Genomic DNA, 20,722 nt, shown 5'->3' with positions numbered 1-20,722 from the left:
AATTTATTCAAGGCGGTGTCAATGTTTTATACACACAAATACGTCATTGCTATGTTAGTCTAATAGGTACATCTCATTGGTTAAGATAGAAAAAGAAGATGGAGAATTTCCATAACGAGGTTTGGCTGTCTTTGGTTTTATCTTCAGTTCCGCGTTCTTCTGATGTGTGGGATGTAGGGGGTACCCGCCATCTTGAGAAAATATAGAAACAGAGCAAACCTGTATACTTATATAATGAGTAAGGAGAAAAATATGTATGCACATAAGAAAATAGACATTTTCAGATTACTATTATTATTATCTACATCACATTCCTTCACAAATGCAACCATGGGAGTTTACTCCCGCTTTAACATAAGCAGGAGATGTTCTGCAGTCCAGATTGGAGACCTGGACCTGCACTGACAACACTGCTTGGGCTTTCAGTGCTGCAGAGGCAGAGTTGTCAGCTCACACCAGGAAATTAGATCAATTAATTTTTGGTAGAATCAATGGGTACTGTGATTTTCTGTGATTATATCATTTTTTAAGAGAAAAAACAAGGGGAAACGTGCATGCTTTGTTGAGAATACGGAAAATGTTTATTTTTTTTACCCAGATATGCCCTTTAACAACATAACGTGTACCCTACACATGGGTAGTTTTGGCAATTTTTTATTGTTTGATAACAACATGAGGTAAGATTATTTTCTGATGACATTTCCTTTTGTATAGACGATTAAGAAAATTACTCACCGATTATCTCATCAAAGGCCTTCTTCAGTGCATCTACACTTTCCATCTGGAAGACGTGTTTCTCTCGATCCTTTTTAGAGGCAATATCATTGAGCTCATTTTGGCTGATGTCATCACCCAGGCCGAACACATAGATATCTGTGCAGGAGAAAGGAACATTGACCTCATTATAAGGGTTGTCAAGGCATAAGCCATTTTTATAAAACCGTGTCAGTGTAGCGTTACCCCCGGAAGGACCGTTGAGTGGTGCTTGTCCTCTGGAACTGCCCTGACCTTGCAAGCACCTTGACCCTTCTGACACTCTAGGTTCATACATGGACTAAGCAGACAATGTTTAGTAACCTGGTCACCAACAATACTCAGCAGAAAGTAAAGGCAATGCGCATGGATTTCAATAACACTGTTGTATTCAGTATTTCAAAGTAATTCAAGTCAATTCACCCAATTCGTCCCCTCCACTCCTCCCAGGACCTCCTGCTCTCTAGCTCCCTTGTTACCTCTTCCCACGCTCGCCTTCAGGACTTCTCCAGAGCCTCTCCCATCCTCTGGAACTCCCTTCCCCGGTATGTCCGATCAGCCCCTAACCTGTTCACCTTTAGGAGATCCTTGAAAACGTACTTATTCAGAGAAGCCTATCCCACACCCACCTAACAACTGTCCCCGGGCCACCCCCCATCAAATCATTCTCCGCATCTATTACCTTTTGTACCACCACCCTCTCCCTTTAGAATGTAAGCTCTATGAGCAGGGCCCTCCCGTCCCTTTTGTATTGAACTGTACTGTAATTGTGCTGTCCCCCCTCTACATTGTAAAGCACTGCGTAAACTGTTGGTGCTATATAAATCATGTATAATAATAATAATTATAGAATAAAATCTGCTTGCAGCAATACCCAGCCAGATGATGTTAATAAGTAGTAGATTAAATACAGATAATAATAAATAGGCAAGGTAAACAGATGATAATGAACCACTGGGTGAAGCAATATCAATTATAGCGGCGCTTCCTAGGGCTCCGTTCACATATATCTGAATTAGATGCATTATGAACCACATCCAATTCCCATGACATATGAATCAAAATGGCTTTCTATGGAGCCAGGTTCACATATGTGTGGTGCAGTGCGAATAGTCTGCGAATTTAAAAAGAGTCCTGTGCGTTTTTTAAATACTGCAGTGCGATTCAGATGCAAATTCCAGGCTCATTGTCTTCTATAGGAATGCATCTGAATCGGATCAGTTTTGAACACGAATTTGATCCGAAAAAGAAAACATTGTGGGGGTCCCCCCTCCCAATCCATTCCAGGCCCTTTCGAGTCTGGTACGGATTTTAAGAGAAAACCCACACCAAAAGTAAAAAAAAACAGCATTAGATCCCCCCAATCCATACCAGACCCTTAGGTCTAGTGTGGATTTTAAGGGGAACCCCCACACCAATTTTTTTTTTTAATGGCGTGGGGTCCCCCAAAATCCACGCCGCCCCCTTGTGACGTCACCGACACAGCATGCACCAGTCAGTGACGTCACAGGGGGGCAGTGCCACTAGGTGGCGTCGCCAGGTGGCCCCGCCCCTAAGCTGTTTAAGAACTGTCACGGCAGAGCAGGCAGACAGCAAGAGCCTTTGGCGTGGGCAGAGGTTTTTTTTTTTGTTTGTTTTTTTTTCAGGTCCGGTGGTGGTGGCAGACGTTGTGATTGACAATGGATCTACACCAGGAGACATTGTTTTATTATTTTTAATAAAGGAGTTGTCAAAAAATGTGTCTGTGTTTCATTTCTTTTTGACACTTTTTTGGTGAATGACTAGGGGTACAATGTACTCCATACTCATTTAAATAGGGGGGGTGGGATCTGGGGGGCCCCCTTGTTAAACAGGGCTTCCAGATTCCGATAAGCCCCCTGCCCACAGACCCCTACAACCACCACCCAGGGTAGTGGGAAAGAGGCCCTTGTCCCCATCAACATAAGGACAAGGTGCCCTGTCCCAAAAAAACCTCCATGTTCAGGGCATGTGGCCTGGTATGGTTCAGGAGTAGGGTGCGCACGCTTGTCACCCCCCCTTCCTGGGCTGCCAGGCTGCATGGGGGCTCCACACCATTCTTTTTTATTTTGGCGTGGGGATCCATTTCAAAATCGGTACCAAACCTGAAAGGGTCCGGTATGGATTGGGGGGACCCCCACGTCATTTATTTTCATGATTTTTTTATTGCTGGCAGGGAACCAAGCTGACAGCTGATGAATCATCCATTAAGGACACGGCGGCTGGCTTCCCGCACCTGCTCTTTAAAAGAGAAGTATGGAGTTTGTTTTTTTCAGAATCATACCTACCTAGGTGGATGCAGTTTTGGTCCGATGCTGCATCTGCCCCCCGCCAGTTCTAACACTGAGAACTAAGTGATCTAACATCTCAGATTGCTCAGTTCTCACAGCTCCCCAAGCACAGAGTTGATGATTGTTAGTCACTGCTCTCTGCTCACTGGAGCGCTGGGCTGTGGAGAGGGCGGGAGTGGCTCACTGAAAGGCTGAGCTGAGTGCCGGTCCAGGCATGTGGGCGGATCCCGACCCCAGTGTCATGATCTCGACCGAGCCTGTGATGTCAGCTGACAGCGAGCTTCAGCCCGCTGTCTGCTGAAAAAGGATCACAGGAGTGCAAAACAAACTGCACTCCTGTGATCCACAGGAGAAGCACAGCCAAACGAGCTTTGGCTGTACTTCTCCTTTAACAACTAGCTAATGTTAAAGATGCCGATGGTCGCCGGCTCCAAAAATCTGCATGTGAGCCACATCTAAAATGGCAGCTGAACAGCTGCTTAGGAAATTTGCAGTAAAAATGGAGGGGAAATCGCACCGGACATGTGTGAACCTAGCCTAAGGGTGCAGCACTGTAGAAGGGAAACCTGTCACAGAGCAATCAGACTTCCCACAGCCACTGGTGCAATCCTAGGAGAGAAGTGGATTGACAGAGAGGTTTGACTGCAGAGACTCCTATGAAAAACTTATCAGTGAGCAGCAACCACCCCCCTGGAAAAATTGGCTGCCACAAAACCAGTCCTTGGTGCCAAGAAGGTTGGGCGCTGACTTAAAAGCATTGTAAACCTTCCAACCTGCTCCTTGTGTTTTTCACCAGCATAAGATGTACAGTCAGGTCCATAAATATTGGGACATCGACACAATTCTAATCTCTTTGGCTCTCTACACCACCACAATGGATTTGAAATGAAACGAACAAGATGTGCTTTAACTGCAGACTTTCCGCTTTAATTTGAGGGTATTTACATCCAAATCAGGTGAAAGGTGTATGAATTACAACAGTTTGTATATGTGCCCTCCACTTTTTAAGGGACCAAAAGTAATGGGACAGATTAACAATCATCCATCAAACTTTCACTTTTTAATACTTGGTTGCAAATCCTTTGCAGTCAATTACAGCCTGAAGTCTGAACGCATAGACATCACCAGACGCTGGGTTTCCTACACCGTTCACCTGATTTGGATGTAAATACCCTCAAATTAAAGCCGACAGTCTGCAGTTAAAGCACATGTTGTTTGTTTCATTTCAAATCCATTGTGTCCATGTTCCAATATTTATGGACCTGACTGTACATTTACCATGTAGTTTCAAATCACCTATTGTTGCCCTGTACACACAGCCTATAGTAGAGTAAATATTCACACTTAGGTTTCAGCGGTTTGTGCATACTCATACCATGTGGGCAGTGACATTAATGTCAACTGGGACGCAGCAACCGCACGGACGCAGCCACTGTTCCTAGTTTGACAGGTGTGCAGGTATGAGTGTATGGCCCTGAATGCACACTGTCTGAGTTTGCTGTTGCTGTTCAATTGGGAGCAACAACTGCGTCCAGAGGCGTAACTAGAACCCTCAGGGCCACAATGCAAGAAACCATTAAGGCCCCCCCCTGCCCCCGTCCCCGGGGTCCTTGCCACAGATCCAGGCCCTTTACTCCCATTGCAGGGCGCTTTATTGCAGTCCCATTGCAGGACCCTTTCACGTGTTCTGCAGCAGGACCCCTTCCTGCATGGTTGCCTACCTTTCAAAAATAAGTTCAGCCAGCCATTGTAGGGGGAGAATGTATCCTAATTAGGGGAGGGACATATAAAATGTGCATGCTTCTACAAGAACCATCTAATGCCATACCCCTCAGCAAACCTCTATACCCCCTGCACATCTCTGTACCTCCAAAATAACCCTTGTACCCCTAACGCACCCCCAGCACACTTTTGTACCCCTTTGCACTTCGCTGCACCTCCTACAGCTCCCAGCATCCCCCCACACACCTCTGCACCCCCACACACCTCTGCACTTCCTAGAATCTTCTTTATCCCTCAGTATGCCTCCATAAGCCCAGCAAACCATTGTAACCCCCAGCACACCTCTGCACCCCACCCCCCACACACATACTCCTCTGCATTCCCCAGCACACCTCAACACCCCCCGCACATCTATGCACTCTGCTGCATATTTCTGCACCCCCACATCTCTGTACCCACCCCCTCACACATACATCTGCACCTCTGTATCCCTCCAGCACACCATTGTACACCGCAGCAAGTGAACTTGGCACCCCACACATCGCTAAGGCCCCTTTCACATGGGGTAGACCTGTCAGCGAAATCTGCTTGCTCAGTGGGGGATTTCTCTTCTGATTACTGCTGAGCAAACGGATATGTCTGCTCCGCTGATGCAGAGCAGACATGGACACAGCCCGCTGCTCTCTATGAGGCTGTTGGATAGAAACGGACCACCAGGCCATTTCCATCCAACTGTTATCCAATCCGATCCGCCAGACAGATGAGGAATGGATCTTCCATCGGTCTGTTTTTAGCAGATCGGATGGTCGCGGGTGTCAGTGGACACAGGTCTGCTGACATCCACTGCTCCATAGAGAGCAATAGATGGTCTGATCTGGTCTGCCTGAATAATGGGCAGGCCAACCTGATAAGTCCGCCAGTGTGAAAGGGGCCTAACACATCTGTGCTCTGTACCCACTCCACCTCCAACCCCCAGCACATCTCTGTACCCCCCCCCCCCAATTTCATCCCATGGTCACTCACTTGAATGTTGATGACAGTCTGTGGTGCCCGCAGCATCTCCCCCTGCCCCTCTGGCTGTCAGTTTACTATGCAGTGGGGGGAGGTGGGAGGAGGCGATCAGCAGCTCTATGGTGCCCGCGGTATCTCCCTGGGGCTAGTAATTTACTTCACGAGTGTATTCAGTGGAGAGGGGAGGGGCCTCTGACCCGGGTATGTATCGGCAAGAATGTACAAGCGCTCACTTGTACACTGCGCACGGGCTCCCTGCAGCAATGGGCCGGGTCGCTGTCACGACTCCTGCGACTCCTATAGCTAAGCCCCTGACTATGTCCCAGTTGATATGAATGGGGCTGCCCACACGGGAATGCATGGAGAATCTTTGCATCCCCTTGCAGGTAAACACAGCCCTTACATGAGTATACACTTTAGTACGCCCTTGTGAATGAGGGCTAAAACATAGTTAAAACAACAAAAACATTTTAAAGTGTACAATGCCTATAAAATAGTTTAAAATACTGATTTATTGAAAATAAAAGAAAAATGGTATGGAAAAAGATATTAACAGACAAGCTACAACAGCAAAATAAAAAGTAAAGCATATTTAAGTGGAGTTTGCCTTTTGTTCAGTGCAGAGCTCAGATCACTTAGACAGTAAGTTTAATTTGATGCAACAGAGTCACTGGCCCTAAGTGAAGTGACAGAAAGGTGTACAGCCTTGACCAATCATGCTATCCCCCTGGTTTACTGCAGCAGCTTGAAGGTTGTAGCTGGGTCCTCTGGACATCCTCTAGGCCGTAAGTTCCTGCAAACATTGCCTTGGGCATTATCCGGCTCTGATTTGGGCATTTATGTTTCAAAGGACATTGTGTCCTCAAAAGAGATAGCAATCTAACGAACCTGTAAAGTTAGATGGCAAGTTAACAACCCTTTAGGCCCAACCATCTATGTGTATTCAATTTACAGGATCTCATTATAAGCCTGAGTGGTGCTTGTCTGATTCCATTACAGATAGGATGCCACATACCCAGTTTATCTTCACGATGGTCCTTCCTGATATCCAGAAACTCTCTGATCTTGTTTACTTCCACAGACGGGTCTCCACCCATATTATGTTTTCCTGAGGTGTTAAGGAAAAATTGTTATTGTTTTGTGGAGGCAGAGGCACTGATAGTACTGTTATGGAGATGAAGTTTGCTGGCCAAACTGGTATTGTCATGAGCAAGATATGAACTAACTGTGATTATATAGAGTAGGACAAAGCCTGACTTTTAATCAGTGGCGTAGCGTGGGGGATGCGGGGGGTGCCGTGGCCCCGGGCGCGACATTTAGGGGGGCGCCAGTATGTGTCACTACTGGCTGCCTCCTCCTAATTTCAAGTTCCTATGTCCCCCATGCTCCAGCCGCCATGTTAAGTGGCCGGCGCCCTGTCATTGGGCGTATGGGGGTCATGTGAGGCATAGGGCTGGCCTGTCCTCGATCGCTCCTGAAGTCCCGCCTCCGCACATGACCCCTATACACCCAATCACAGTGCGCTGGACACTGAACATGGCAGCAGCCAGAGCGCGGGGGAGAGAAGCAACAATGTGAGCCGCCGCTGTTTTCTCCTCCTCCTCCGGACCGATGCAGGCCAGGACAAGAAGGTGAGTGAGACTCCCTCGTGAGAGTCATGCTGGGGGATGGGCGAGAGAGACTGTAGGCAGGACAGTATAGTGGTCAGTATAGTGTAGTATAGTGGTCAGTATAGTGGTCAGTATAGCGGTCAGTATAGTGTAGTATAGTGGTCAGTATAGTGTAGTATAGTGGTCAGTATAGTGTAGTATAGTGGTCAGTATAGTGTAGTATAGTGTAGTATAGTGGTTAGTATAGTGGACAGTATAGTGGACAGTGTAGTGTAGTATAGTGGTTAGTATAGTGGTCAGTATAGTGTAGTTTAGTATGGAGGTCAGTGTAGTGTAGTATAGTATAGTGGTCAGTGTAGTATAGTGTGGTGGTCAGTATAGTGTAGTATGGTGGTCAGCAGGGGCGTAACTAGAAATAGCAGGGCCCCATAGCAAAATGTTGTATGGGGCCCCCCTGCAAACAGCTCCCCCCCCCCACAGCTGCCCTAGGGTCAATGCAGCGTGACCTGTGCACAATGCAGCATGACCTGTGCCCAATGCAGCGTGACCTGTGCCCAATGCAGCGTGACCTGTGCCCCATACAGCGTGACCTGTGCCCCATACAGCGTGACCTGTGCCCCATACAGCGTGACCTGTGCCCAATGCAGCGTGACCTGTGCCCCATACAGCGTAACCTGTGCCCAATGGAGCGTGAAATGTGCCCAATACAGCGTGACCTGTGCCCAATGCAGCGTGACCTGTGCCCCATACAGCGTGACCTGTGCCCCATACAGCGTGACCTGTGCCCAATGGAGCATGACCTGTGCCCAATGCAGCGTGACCTGTGCCCAATGCAGTGTGACCTGTGCCCCATACAGCGTGACCTGTGCCCCATACAGCGTGACCTGTGCCCCATACAGCGTGACCTGTGCCCCATACAGCGTGACCTGCGCCCAATGCAGCATGACCTGTGCCCAATGCAGCACGACCTGTGCCCCATACAGCGTGACCTGTGCCCCATACAGCGTGACCTGTGCCCCATACAGCGTGACCTGTGCCCCATACAACGTGACCTGTGCCCAATGCAGCGTGACCTGTGCCCAATGCAGCGTGACCTGTGCCCCATACAGCGTGACCTGTGCCCCATAAAGCGTGACCTGTGCCCCATACAGCGTGACCTGTGCCCCATACAGCGTGACCTGTGCCCAATGCAGCGTGATCTATGCCCAATACAGCGTTTCCTGTGCCCAATACAGCCTGGTCTGCCTGTGCCCCATACAGTCTCACCTGTGCAGAGGAAGAGGCAAGCCACCCGGATCAGCATAGAGCGGGATTGCCTTTGATGACGTCACATGTCCCACATTGGATTGGTGTTCTGTCTATCAAAAGCGCCGGGCCAAGAGGTGGAGCTATGTGACGTGAGCCCCGGGAACACTGGACGTTCTAATGAAAGTTATTACATCGGGCAATTCAGCTCTCTGCTGATCCGGGTGGCTTGCTTCTTCCTCTGCACAGGTGAGGCTGTATGGGGCACAGGCAGAACAGGCTGTATTGGGCACAGGTCACGCTGCACTGGGCACAGGTCACAGCTTGCCTCTTCCTCTCCTCTCTCTTCCCCTGGCTGGGAGACTGTGCCAGCGGTGCTCTCATCCTCACTGGGCCCCACTTGGCTGCGGGCCCCATAGCGCCCGCATGGGTCGCTATGGTGGTAGTTACGCCCCTGGTGGTCAGTGTAGTGTAGTGGATAGTGTAGTGTAGTATAATGGTCAGTGTAGTGTAGTATAGTGGTCAGTGTAGTATAGTGGTCAGTATAGTGTAGTGGTCAGTGTAGTGTAGTATAGTGGTCATTTTAGTATAGTGGTCAGTGTAGTGTAGTATGGTGGTCAGTGTAGTGTAGTAGGGTGGTCAGTGTAGTGTAGTATGGTGGTCCGTGTAGTGTAGTATAGTGGTCAGTGTAGTGTAGTATAGTGGTCAGTGTAGTGTAGTATAGTGGTCAGTGTAGTGTAGTATAGTGGACAGTATAGTGTAGTATAGTGGTCAGTGTAGTGTAGTGTGGTGGTCAGTGTAGTATAGTGGACAGTGTAGTATGGTGGACAGTGTAGTGTAGTATAGTGGTCAGTGTAGTGTAGTATGGTGGTCAGTGTAGTATAGTGGTCAGTGTAGTGTAGTATGGTGGACAGTGTAGTATGGTAGTCAGTGTAGTATAGTGGTCAGTGTAGTGTAGTATGGTGGTCAGTGTAGTATAGTGGACAGTGTAGTGTAGTATAGTGGTCAGTGTAGTGTAGTATGGTGGTCAGTGTAGTATAGTGGACAGTGTAGTGTAGTATAGTGGTCAGTGTAGTGTAGTATGGTGGACAGTGTAGTATAGTGGACAGTGTAGTGTAGTATGGTGGTCAGTGTAGTGTAGTATGGTGGACAGTGTAGTGTAGTATAGTGGTCAGTGTAGTGTAGTATGGTGGTCAGTGTAGTATGGTGGTCAGTGTAGTGTAGTATGGTGGTCAGTGTAGTGCAGTATGGTGGTCAGTGTAGTATGGTGGACAGTGTAGTGTAGTATGGTGGACAGTGTAGTGTAGTATGGTGGACAGTGTAGTGTAGTGTAGTGTAGTAGACAGTGTAGTGTAGTATGGTGGAAAGTGTAGTGTAGTATGGTGGTCAATGTAGTGTAGTATGGTGGACAGTGTAGTTTAGTATGGTGGTCAGTGTAGTTTAGTATGGTGGACAGTGTAGTATAGTGGTCAGTGTAGTGTAGTATGATGGACAGTTTAGTGTAGTATGGTGGACAGTGTAGTGTAGTATAGTGGACAGTGTAGTGGTCAGTGTATTGGACATTATAGTGTAGTGGACAGTGTAGTGTAGTGGTCAGTGTAGTTCTCAGTGTAGTGGACAGTATAGTATAGTGGTCAGTGTAGTGTGTAATGGTCAGTAAAGGAATCAGGTTGGTAAGTGTTGAAATCAAGTAGGTGAGTGTAGTGGTCAGTATAGGAATCAGGTAGGTCAGTACTATTGTATTTGAAGGGACTCGGGCAGTGCTAAAAGTCCGCAGGTTAGGGGGCGCAAATTACTTGCCTTGCCCTGGGTGCTGACAACCCACGCTACGCCACTGCTTTTAATTATTAGGACATGGACTAACTCCTATTGAAAAGAGTAGCTAATTGAAGGGCAGAGGATGTCAGGTATAAAACATAAAAGATGGTTATAAGGAGCAAAACATTGACTAATGGAGAATAGGCAAAGGGAGGAGGTGATCAGTGGTAAGCTGTAGAATAAAGGAGATTGTCAAGAGTAAAACATGGTCTGGCTAAGGTTCTTAGGAATAGGCCATGGTCTGACTAAGGTTACCAGGAGTAGACCATGGACTGTCTAAGGTTGGCATGAGTAGACCATGGACTGACTAAGGTTGCCAGGAGTAGACCATGACATGGTTGTCAGTAGTAATCAATGAACTAAGGTTGCCCAAAGCAGGGAATGAACTTGATGAGATTTTCAGGAGTTGGATCAGAGACTTAATACTTACCAATAGTCAAAAGTATAATAATATTAGAAAGTTCGAGAAATTTGTCGTTTCTCAGATTATCCAGAGACAGTTGAAAATAGACTTCCTGAAGGGCACCCCGTGTATTAGTTCCTTGTTTATCATCATGTTCTGTGGGAGTATAAATGGGAAAAAAACAACCGTGAACATTGACATCTTCTGAAAAGTGATATAGTGTATATAGCACATGGGCACATGTTGGTCTTCCAGCTATGGGAGGAGGCAATTTATGCATCTCTACCAGCTGTAAGGGAAGTACAAACCCCAGCATGAGACAACTGGAGATTCTTCAACCAGGGATAAACATACAGTTTCAGCAAGAATAACATAGGAAGAATGTTGGTAACATGCCAGAGTAGAATAAAAAGCTCACTCAGTCACCAGGCTCCACATACAATATAAAATATCATTCTTTTGTGGATTGGTAATTGAATAATCCAGCTAATACTTTACTGAATAATTAAATTTTTGAATTGCTTCTATAACTTTTTCGGCTTCTGTATTGATCTCAGACTCTGAGAGAGTCACAATTCTTTTTATGTGTGAAGCATAGGTGATGACCGAATACCGAGGTGTAAAGTCAAAGCTGGAAACCTTCAAATAAACATATGTATGCATGAATATAAGATATAGTGTCAAGTCAAAGATTGTCAGATTATATAGTTATCGTAATTCCATAGGCGTGCGCAGGGGGAGTACCAGGTGTCCCTGGGCACACCCTAATCACTCTGTGTGGTGCCAATTTCACCCACTGCCTGGGCTTACCCTGTGTTGTGCCCCCTGCAGTGCTCCTGGCTTCCCTCATCTCCTCTCCCCCCCGGCTGCTGCGGGGGGATGCTTCAGGAAGGAGAGCAGGGGCAAGAGCTAGACAATATGTAATTTTCTTTTCTTAGTGAACACAGTGAACTCACTCACTGTGTTCATTCATTGCTGAAGCATAGTAAAGTGTTTTACTTAATAAGTGTTAGTAAGTGTTTACTATGCTTATGTTTTTTTCAATGAACGGGAAGCCACTCAGCACAGAGCACTTACCATTTTCATTCACTGTCCAGTGCAGCTGAGGCTGCAGACAAAGGCATGTGTATTTGAGCTTTGGGGTGCACACCTATGCATAATTCCTATTAATAACAACAAAGTGGAGCACAAATGGGGATAGGCAAAGTGTAATAAGCCATAGCTGTTCAACTGGTGTGGCTATGACAATCTGAAAGGTTTAAAATATCTCCATGTCCCAGCCAGGTACTTACTGCACCACTCTGACCTCTCTAGGAAACACTATAAAAATTCTTTGTTGATCCACCTGTTGAATGATGCCTGGGCCTGCATGCCCTTACTCTGAAAACAGGATATCTCCCCATTGTTCATTTGGTTTAATAAAATTGCCAAAATTCACTCAATGCAAAACATTATAGCCTCGCTTTAGGCCAGGCGGAAGATTCAGCCATATGTGATTCGATTGGACTCTCTTTACCTGTTCAAAGGAACATGCATCGATCATGCATTTGGAGGAGTGAGATTTTCACTTTTCACTCCTCCAATCCTTCTATTTTTTTTCTATCTTTTGACGATTTGGTCTTCACTGTATGATGCTATATTGAAAATTGGGCAATATGTTGGTGTTTTGGTTAAAATACAGATCTAATGTATATGCTCTTTAGCTTGCTATTCAGGCTTTGATCCTGATCATACATTCTATAGACAGGGTGGCTTTCCGTTTAGTCTATTTTGTTATTTTGTTATATTGCCTTTGAAATTGCTTATGTTGAACTCTGTATATATTCTTCCAGTATTGGTATTTGTATGTAAAATTCTTAAAATAAAGAGTGTTTACAAAAAATAATACACTGTGTCTACAGGCCAAGGTCTGCTTTTAAATGTGCCCCCTCTCCCCCTTGGTGCATAGACCTAATACATCTGTAGGAGGAAAAGATGTAGATGATATACTTACTATGACCCCAGCTTCTGTAGTACAGGGCATGATTTCATCTTCCTACCAACAAGATCCCGGAGAATGCTGAGTATTCCAAATTTTGTGTGAAGATGCTACAGCACAGTGTAGGATCCTCAGTGAGATTTGTGCTACTCAACATCCCCCTGAATCCCGCTAGAAGGATCATTAAGTAATCCTCACCTAGGTGCTAGGGGAATGGCAAGTGTAATATCTAATTGTTTCCATTACAGGTATTTTGGACAATCAACATTCTGTGGTCATTGGATTAAGGTTCGTGTCCATTAAGTTGGCTACAAAATGCTTGGGAATGTTTCTGACGCTCAATTGAGGAAGCTGCTTGGACAAGAAGTGAGACATCATCAACATTATAGAACAAATCCAGTTGAATGTGACTAACTACTACCAGCTATACTATACCAATGAGAGCCTTCACAGACAATCTCCTTTTCCTAAATGGTTGGTACTGGGAGCCCACTATGCCAGCATGTTCTTTCCACATTGTGGCTGAAAAGATTTCATCCTAGAGACACCAACATACACAATATTACCAAAAGTATTGAGACGCCTGTCTTTACACGCACATGAAGCTCTTATAGCTGCAAAGGGTGGGCCAATTCAATATTGAAACCTACAAACTAAGACTGGGATGCCATTAAAGTTCATGTGCGTGTAAAGGCAGGTGTCCCAATACTTTTGGTAATATAGTGTAGGTGCATCGATTTGCTTCCTGCCCTATCCTGGGAAATGCAGTGCAGCCCTCAACAGGACCTAGACTTTCCGTCTGCACAGAAGCTCTACAGGGATTATGTAGTCAATGACATAATGACCATTGCACTTTCGGACTTCGGTCTACAGTATGTGCCTTACAGTATATGTAAGGCTGGCCTTAGTTGACCCACATTTTTTTTCCAAAAAATATGTAACGGATTCCCCCATCTACACAAGCAAGGTGGATGGATGAATCCTCCCCACTGTGCCATTGTATTCTGACAGTGGGATTCCTCTGCTGTGAGAATACACTTAATGGCAGCTGCAGTTGCTGATCGACATAAGTCTTCCGCCATTTTCATTCATATTCAACAGAAGTTGATTGTTAGATCGGCTTCTGGCGAGCAGGAACAGCCATTCGGAGCACGCATGCTCCAAACGTGCACTCCTCCCTACTCTCTCACCATCCAGAAGTGACGTGTCCAGCCGCCCCTAAGCCAAATCTGAGAACCAGAAAGCGCTGGGAGCCACCAGTGCAGCCGGGAACATCAGCTGCCTCTCCACCTGCGAGCCGACCGCCTTCCCCCAGAAATGGATGAACTTCCTATACCATTTCACGTGCGCTGTAATCTCTACAATCTTGTGAGTTTAAAATCGTCTGTCCTATATTAAAATGTTTTTATCACACTGCACTTAGATGGCGCTTCTCTCTTCTTTGTTTTTTACTGTCTACAGAGCCCCTTCTAGCTTGTTATGAGCCGGCAGCCATCCAGAGTCAGCCCATCTGTGACCATCTACACACCTCTTGCTGCATTTGAACTCTCATGCATGGACTCCCCACTACAGAGAGTAGGTTAATCGCCCATTTCTCTCTATTTGAGCTGACATAGCGCACATGAACATATATAACACAATGGTTGACAAAGGATATTGTTGAGTTTGTTTGCACCATCTATTTGATGATATACAGTGGGGCAAAAAAGTATTTAATCAGCCCCCAATTGTGCAAGTTCTCCCACTTAAAAAGATGAAAGAGGCCTGTAATTGTCATCATAGGTATACCTCAACTATGAGAGACAAAATGTGGAAACAAATCCAGACAATCACATTGTCTGATTTTTGAACGAATTTATTTCCAAATTATGGTGGAAAATAAGTATTTGGTCACCTACAAACAAGCAAGATTTCTGGCTCTCACAGACCTATATCTTCTTCTTTACGAGGCTCCTCTGTCCTCCACTCATTACCTGTATTAATGGCACCTGTTTGAACTTGTTATCAGTATAAAAGACACCTGTCCACAACCTCAAACAGTCACACTCCAAACTCCACTATGGTGAAGACCAAAGAGCTGTCGAAGGACACCAGAAACAAAATTGTAGACCTGCACCAGGCTGGGAAGACTGAATCTGCAATAGGCAAGCAGCTTGATGTGAAGAAATCAACTGTGGGAGCAATAATTAGAAAATGGAAGACATACAAGACCACTGATAATCTCCCTCGATTTGGGGCTCCACGCAAGATCTCACCCCGTGGGGTCAAAATGATCACAAGAACGGTGAGCAAAAATCCCAGAACCACATGGGGGGACCTAGTGAATGACCTGCAGAGAGCTGGGACCAACGTAACAAAGGTTACCATCAGTAACACACTACGCCGCCAGGGACTCAGATCCTGCAGTGCCAGATGTGTCCCCCTGCTTAAGCCAGTACATATCTGGGCCCGTCTGAGGTTTGCTAGAGAGCATTTGGATGATCCAGAAGAGGATTGGGAGAATGTCATATGGTCAGATGAAACCAAAGTAGAACTGTTTGGAAGAAACACAACTCCTCATGTTTGGAGGAGAGAGAATGCTGAGTTGCAACCAAAGAACAGCATACCTACTGTGAAGCATGAGGGTGGCAACACCATGCTTTGGGACTGTTTCTCTGCAAAGGGAACAGGACAACTGATCAGTGTACATGAAAGAATGAATGGGGCCATGTATCGTGAGATTTTGAGTGCAAACGGGCCAACAAAGGACATATAACAAAGTATGGAAAAAACAACAATAATGCCTCAGCGCCAATGAGTGTACACCCAGGGAGCTCAATAAAGACATGTGGTATATAACATATACAATTTAAAATCAACATACCGTATAGTACATAACATGTACTGTGTAAAATAGCATGACTTGAACTCAGGGAGGGGGGGGGGGACAGGAAACCAGTGCAGCTGGACCAACCATAACTGATATATACAGATCAAAAGCAAAAAAAAACAAAAAATGTCCAGCGCTCTGGATATCACAAAGACAATTTAGCAGCAGTCCAAAATGAAAACTGAGAAGTTTAATAGAAATGAATTATAAGAGCAAATATTAAAAACAATTGTAAAAACTTGTAAAAATAGTCCCATAATAACACAGCACTACATTGCACTTGGAAAAGACAGATAGTCCAATCAGCAACAGGAAGCCAAAAACGGGAGATCCATCCAACTAACCTAGCCCCAGGCTGAAATCAAAATGAAGGGGGATGGAAGGAAGGTAGAAGCCCAGACGAACAGACACTGGAGACTCACACACTCCCCACTGGCTGTGGGATCCAGAGGAGATGGCTCACCGGCTCCAGAGGACTGCTTCATAGATGTGACATGAGGACAAGCCAAAGCTCCACCGTGTGTAGAGAAGTCTCGCTGAGGCTCCGTGCCGAGGGGCAATGACGTCAGCCCGGCTGGAAGGAGAGGGCGCGGCTTCACACAGGGAAGCCGCCGGAGAGTCAGCTGGTGACGCTGGGCTGCTGACTCACCGGTCTGTGTCCCCTCTAGATAAAAAAGCCTCAATAAAGGACGGTGTCACTCAGGGAATCCAGTGGTAACACAAATAAAGCCAACAAGGAGTGAAATGATGCACAGGGAAGCCGCCGGAGAGTCAGCTGATGACGCTGAGCTGTTGACTCACCGGTCTGTGTCCCCTCTAAGTACAAAAAGCCTCAATGAAGCACAGTGTCACTCACGGAATCCAGTGGTAAAGCATAAACAACCAGCCAGGAGGGAAATGATAGAGTCGGCAATGTAGATGGAAGACACTGCTGTGGGCAATGTGAAGCTCCCGAGGAGGGATGGATATTCACCGTGGTATGGTTCTGAGTAGGACCACTGTCATAAGGTTGCCTTGATGACACGTTTCGCGCATTAGCGCTTTGTCATAGTCAAGGATAGAGGCAACTTGCAAAGTTTAAATACAAAAATGTTAAATGGGGAGGGGGGGAAGGGGGAGGGAAAGAGGGGGAGGAGCAATAAAGAGGAGGCAATTAAAAGTCAGAATTAAAATAAGGGCGGGAGTAATTACCCCTTGCGAGGACGGGGGGAGGATTGTGTCTCCAGTCTAAACCCCCTGTTGCTCAATGGACTCGCAATAAACAACATAACTATCACAATAAACATACATTGATATTTACATCAGTAAAATGAAATAAAACAATTCCTTTGAAACCAAACTCTACACAAAACTGCTCTCCAATTCCTCATTTAACCCCTTGGGGGCAAGTGAGTCGAACATATATATCCAAAAGACCTCACGTTTGCAAAGCAGAGAGAATCTCTCGTTGCTGGTTTTGGGAATAGTTTCAATCACGAAAACTTCTAAAAGTCTAATGTCCTTGTTATGGAAGCGTAGAAAATGTCAAGGGACACTATGTTCATCGATCCCCTGGGAAATAAGTCTACGGTGGTCGTCCATCCTGGCCCGCAAGGCCCAAATGATCCGACCAATGTAGAAAAGCCCACACGGACACCGCAAAACATAAATTACGAAGTCTGTAGAGCAAGTAATATATTGCCTGATCTCGTATATTTTACCTAAATTAGTCGTAATGATCTTGGTGCCATGGACAATAAATTGGCATGTGAGGCATCCCCTTTTCTTACACTGAAAAATCCCCTTTCTATCGTCAAAATATGACCTAATGTCAAGGGGAGATTTGGATGATTTATTAACTACTTTACTAGGTGCTATTAGATTCTTAATAGTACGAGCTTTGCGAAATGTCACATGTGGAACATCAGGTAAAACCGGAGCTAGACGTTGGTCCAATAGTAAAATATTTTAGTGTTTTTTAATAATTCTGGATATAGACTTGAAACTGTCGTTAAAAGTAGAAATAAATCTGACTGTCTGGCTGGTTCCTAGTTCTTCTTTAGGGGCCTTATCTTTAGGAAGGGGGTTCATGTGGGACAAAAAAGCCTCACTAATGAGATCACATGGGTAACCCTTCTCTTGGAATTTCTTTTTCATCGTGGCCCCCTGTTCGACATAATCCTCCACTCTAGAGCAATTGCGTCTCAATCTATTGAATTGGCCACTTGGGATGTTACATTTCCATGAAGGATGATGGCAGCTTCTAAAGTGAAGGTAGGAGTTGCCACTAGTTGGCTTGACATGGTTTTTTGTAAAAATCCTATGTTGATCGTGAGCCAATACCAGGTCCAGGAATACAAGTTTGTGGGGGTCTAGTACATGAGTAAATGACAACCCAAGAGGATTAGAATTACAATGGGCCACAAAAGAGGAGAACAGATCTGGGCCCCCACTCCAAATGAGCACAATGTCATCGATGTACTGTCCAAAATAGACAATGTGCTCAGCAAATTGGTTGTTGGTCCAGATACTGTGCTCCTCCCAGTAGCCCATGGTAAGGTTGGCATAGACCGGAGCGAAATTGGCTCCCATAGCGTTTCCCCTGCGTTGCAAATAGAAGTGATTACAGAAAATAAAATAATTATGCTTGAGACAAAATTCCGTTGCTTGAACCAAAAATTGTGATTGCAGAGAATTGAAGTCTCCACTTTTCATCAAAAAATGTTGTACAGCTCTCAAGCCTACCTCGTGGGGTATAGAGGTATAAAGGGAAGACACATCAAGGGATGCCCACCAATAACCCTCTTCCCATTTGTAATTTTGCAGGGCTTTCATGACTTCATTGGAGTCCTTAATGTACCACGGTAATTGACACACAAGGGGCTGTAGACAGAAATCGATATATATGGACAGATCATTGATGAAGCTATTGGTACTGGCCACAATAGGTCTACCGGGAGGATCAATCAATGATTTGTGGACCTTCGGAAGATGGTAAAAATATGGAGTACTACACTCAGGTGGTAATAAAAATTGTCTCTCTTTGTTAGTGAGTACTCCATTACGCCAAGCCTCCTGTACCAATGACCTTAATTCCAGCTGAAAATCTGGTAGAGGGTCAGATTGTAATTTCAAATAGGTGTCAGTATCTGATAACAGTCGACTAGCCTCTTTAATATAATCAGTTTGATTTTGTACCACCAAACTACCTCCCTTATCTGCCTGCCTGATAGTGATGTTGGTATTGGCTATTAGATCTTTTAGGGCTAGGTTTTCACATTTACTCAAGTTCTGATCTTTCCGCATCTTGGAGCTATCACAGAGTCGCAGAAAATCTTTATACACCGCTTGGTAGTAGGTTTCTATGTAGGGGCCTTTCGAATTGATTGGAAAAAAGGATGATTTTGGTTGGAAGGGGGTATGTATCACTGGTGGTTCTAGACCAGCAGTGGGAACATAGCCCTCTATGTGGCCCTCGGCCCATAGATCCTCCAGGGCCTGTTGTGCCTCTTCATCAAGTTCCATGGGGGTGTACACTCTGGTATCGGAACTAATGCAGGACTAGCTTCCTTCCTACCTTTTTTATGTATAGCCAGTGGGTTAGGGGCATAGTGGCGTTTTAGCGTTAGAGAGTGTATGAATCAATGTAGATCTTTAAAGAGACCAAACTTATTTGGGCCTATTGAAGGAGAGAAACCCAGACCCTTCTGGAGTAAAGACTCTTCAGAGGGAGTGAGGGTGTATGAGGACAAATAATATATTTTTATTGTACTGTCCCCTGTATTGGTTCTGACCTCTCTTTCTTGTTTACTCTTCCTAGTGGTTCCACCTCTTCGTCCTCGTCGAGTTCCCTTTGGAGGAAAGGATTGAAAATTTTGACTGTTCGGAGACAATTAGTACCCTGTAAGTTGTGATCTTCACTGATGTTCTGGGATTTGGGCCTAGCACCCAGTAGAATATAGTCCTCTAAGTCACGGGACAGAGGGCTATAACTATTCTGGGTGGGTATGTTGTAGGCCAGTTGAGATTGAGTAGTGGGAGGTGAAACAATAGCAACATCCTGCCTTACAATAGAAGGGATGAGTGGTGTCATCAGAGAGGAGGAGGACACCAGGGGGGAAGGATTCAGATCTAAAATAGTGGTGGTCGGCATAGTTTACACCTCAGTCACTGTCTTAGATGCTGAAGCATTGAGACTAGTTAGTTTAAGGGCAACCCTATCTGACAAATGTGAATTTGTTTTAGAGATAGGTAAAGGATTTACAATTTTTTTAGGGTTATGTTTTTTTGACTTCGTATTCTTGGATTTAAATTTATTTGTAGTTTTTATTTGGGTTGAGTGTATTACTGTCTCATTGGCCTCTTGTTTATGGCGTTGCCAATCAAACACTTGGCCATTTCCATAATCAAAGAGGTCTCGTTCTAATTTTTTAGTTTTCTTGTAAACCAGAGCATCTTCATCCCTCTTGACATTTCTGTCAAGAACTTGAAGCCACTTGGGAAACAAGCAGGAGGTACTAAAGTCCTGGGCGATGCCCTCTTTCTCTTTTACTTGCTGTTTTTCTAGTTCTAATTTCCTTTCTCTTTGTGAGATCAAAATTTTGATCCATTTAATTGTACAAAACTCTGGAGTCGGTGAGCCATCTCCTCTGGATCCCACTGCCAGTGGGGAGTGTGTGAGTCTCCAGTGTCTGTTCGTCTGGGCTTCTACCTTCCTTCCATCCCCCTTCATTTTGATTTCAGCCTGGGGCTAGGTTAGTTGGATGGATCTCCCGTTTTTGGCTTCCTGTTGCTGATTGGACTATCTGCCTTTTCCAAGTGCAATGTAGTGCTGTGTTATTATGGGACTATTTTTACAAGTTTTACAATTGTTTTTAATATTTGCTCTTATAATTCATTTCTATTAAACTTCTCAGCTTTCATTTTGGACTGCTGCTAAATTGTCTTTGTGATATCCATATTTGTGATATGGACATTTTTTGTTTTTTGTTCATTTTTTGTTTTTTTGCTTTTGATCTAACAAAG

At 45.2% G+C, this 20,722-nt stretch overlaps 1 protein-coding gene across 1 annotated transcript; it reads right to left on the bottom strand.

The window, feature by feature from the left end:
* Positions 1 to 712: 712 nt before the first annotated feature.
* Positions 713 to 20,429, bottom strand: LOC141108906 (uncharacterized). The gene is made up of 5 exons (XM_073600875.1): positions 20,046 to 20,429; positions 11,365 to 11,510; positions 10,899 to 11,203; positions 6,811 to 6,903; positions 713 to 873 (listed from the first exon to the last, which is right to left on the bottom strand). Exons 1-5 carry the CDS (start codon positions 20,427 to 20,429, stop codon positions 728 to 730), a joined length of 1,074 nt encoding a protein of 357 aa, XP_073456976.1. The 3' UTR covers positions 713 to 727.
* Between the last annotated feature and the right edge of the window lie 293 nt (positions 20,430 to 20,722).

The sequence above is a fragment of the Aquarana catesbeiana genome, linkage group LG09 (genome assembly GCF_042186555.1).
Source record: "Aquarana catesbeiana isolate 2022-GZ linkage group LG09, ASM4218655v1, whole genome shotgun sequence".
NCBI lineage: Eukaryota > Metazoa > Chordata > Amphibia > Anura > Ranidae > Aquarana > Aquarana catesbeiana.
The sequence above is the reverse complement of the archived record's forward strand: the minus strand, read 5'-3'. Positions and strand labels throughout refer to the sequence as shown.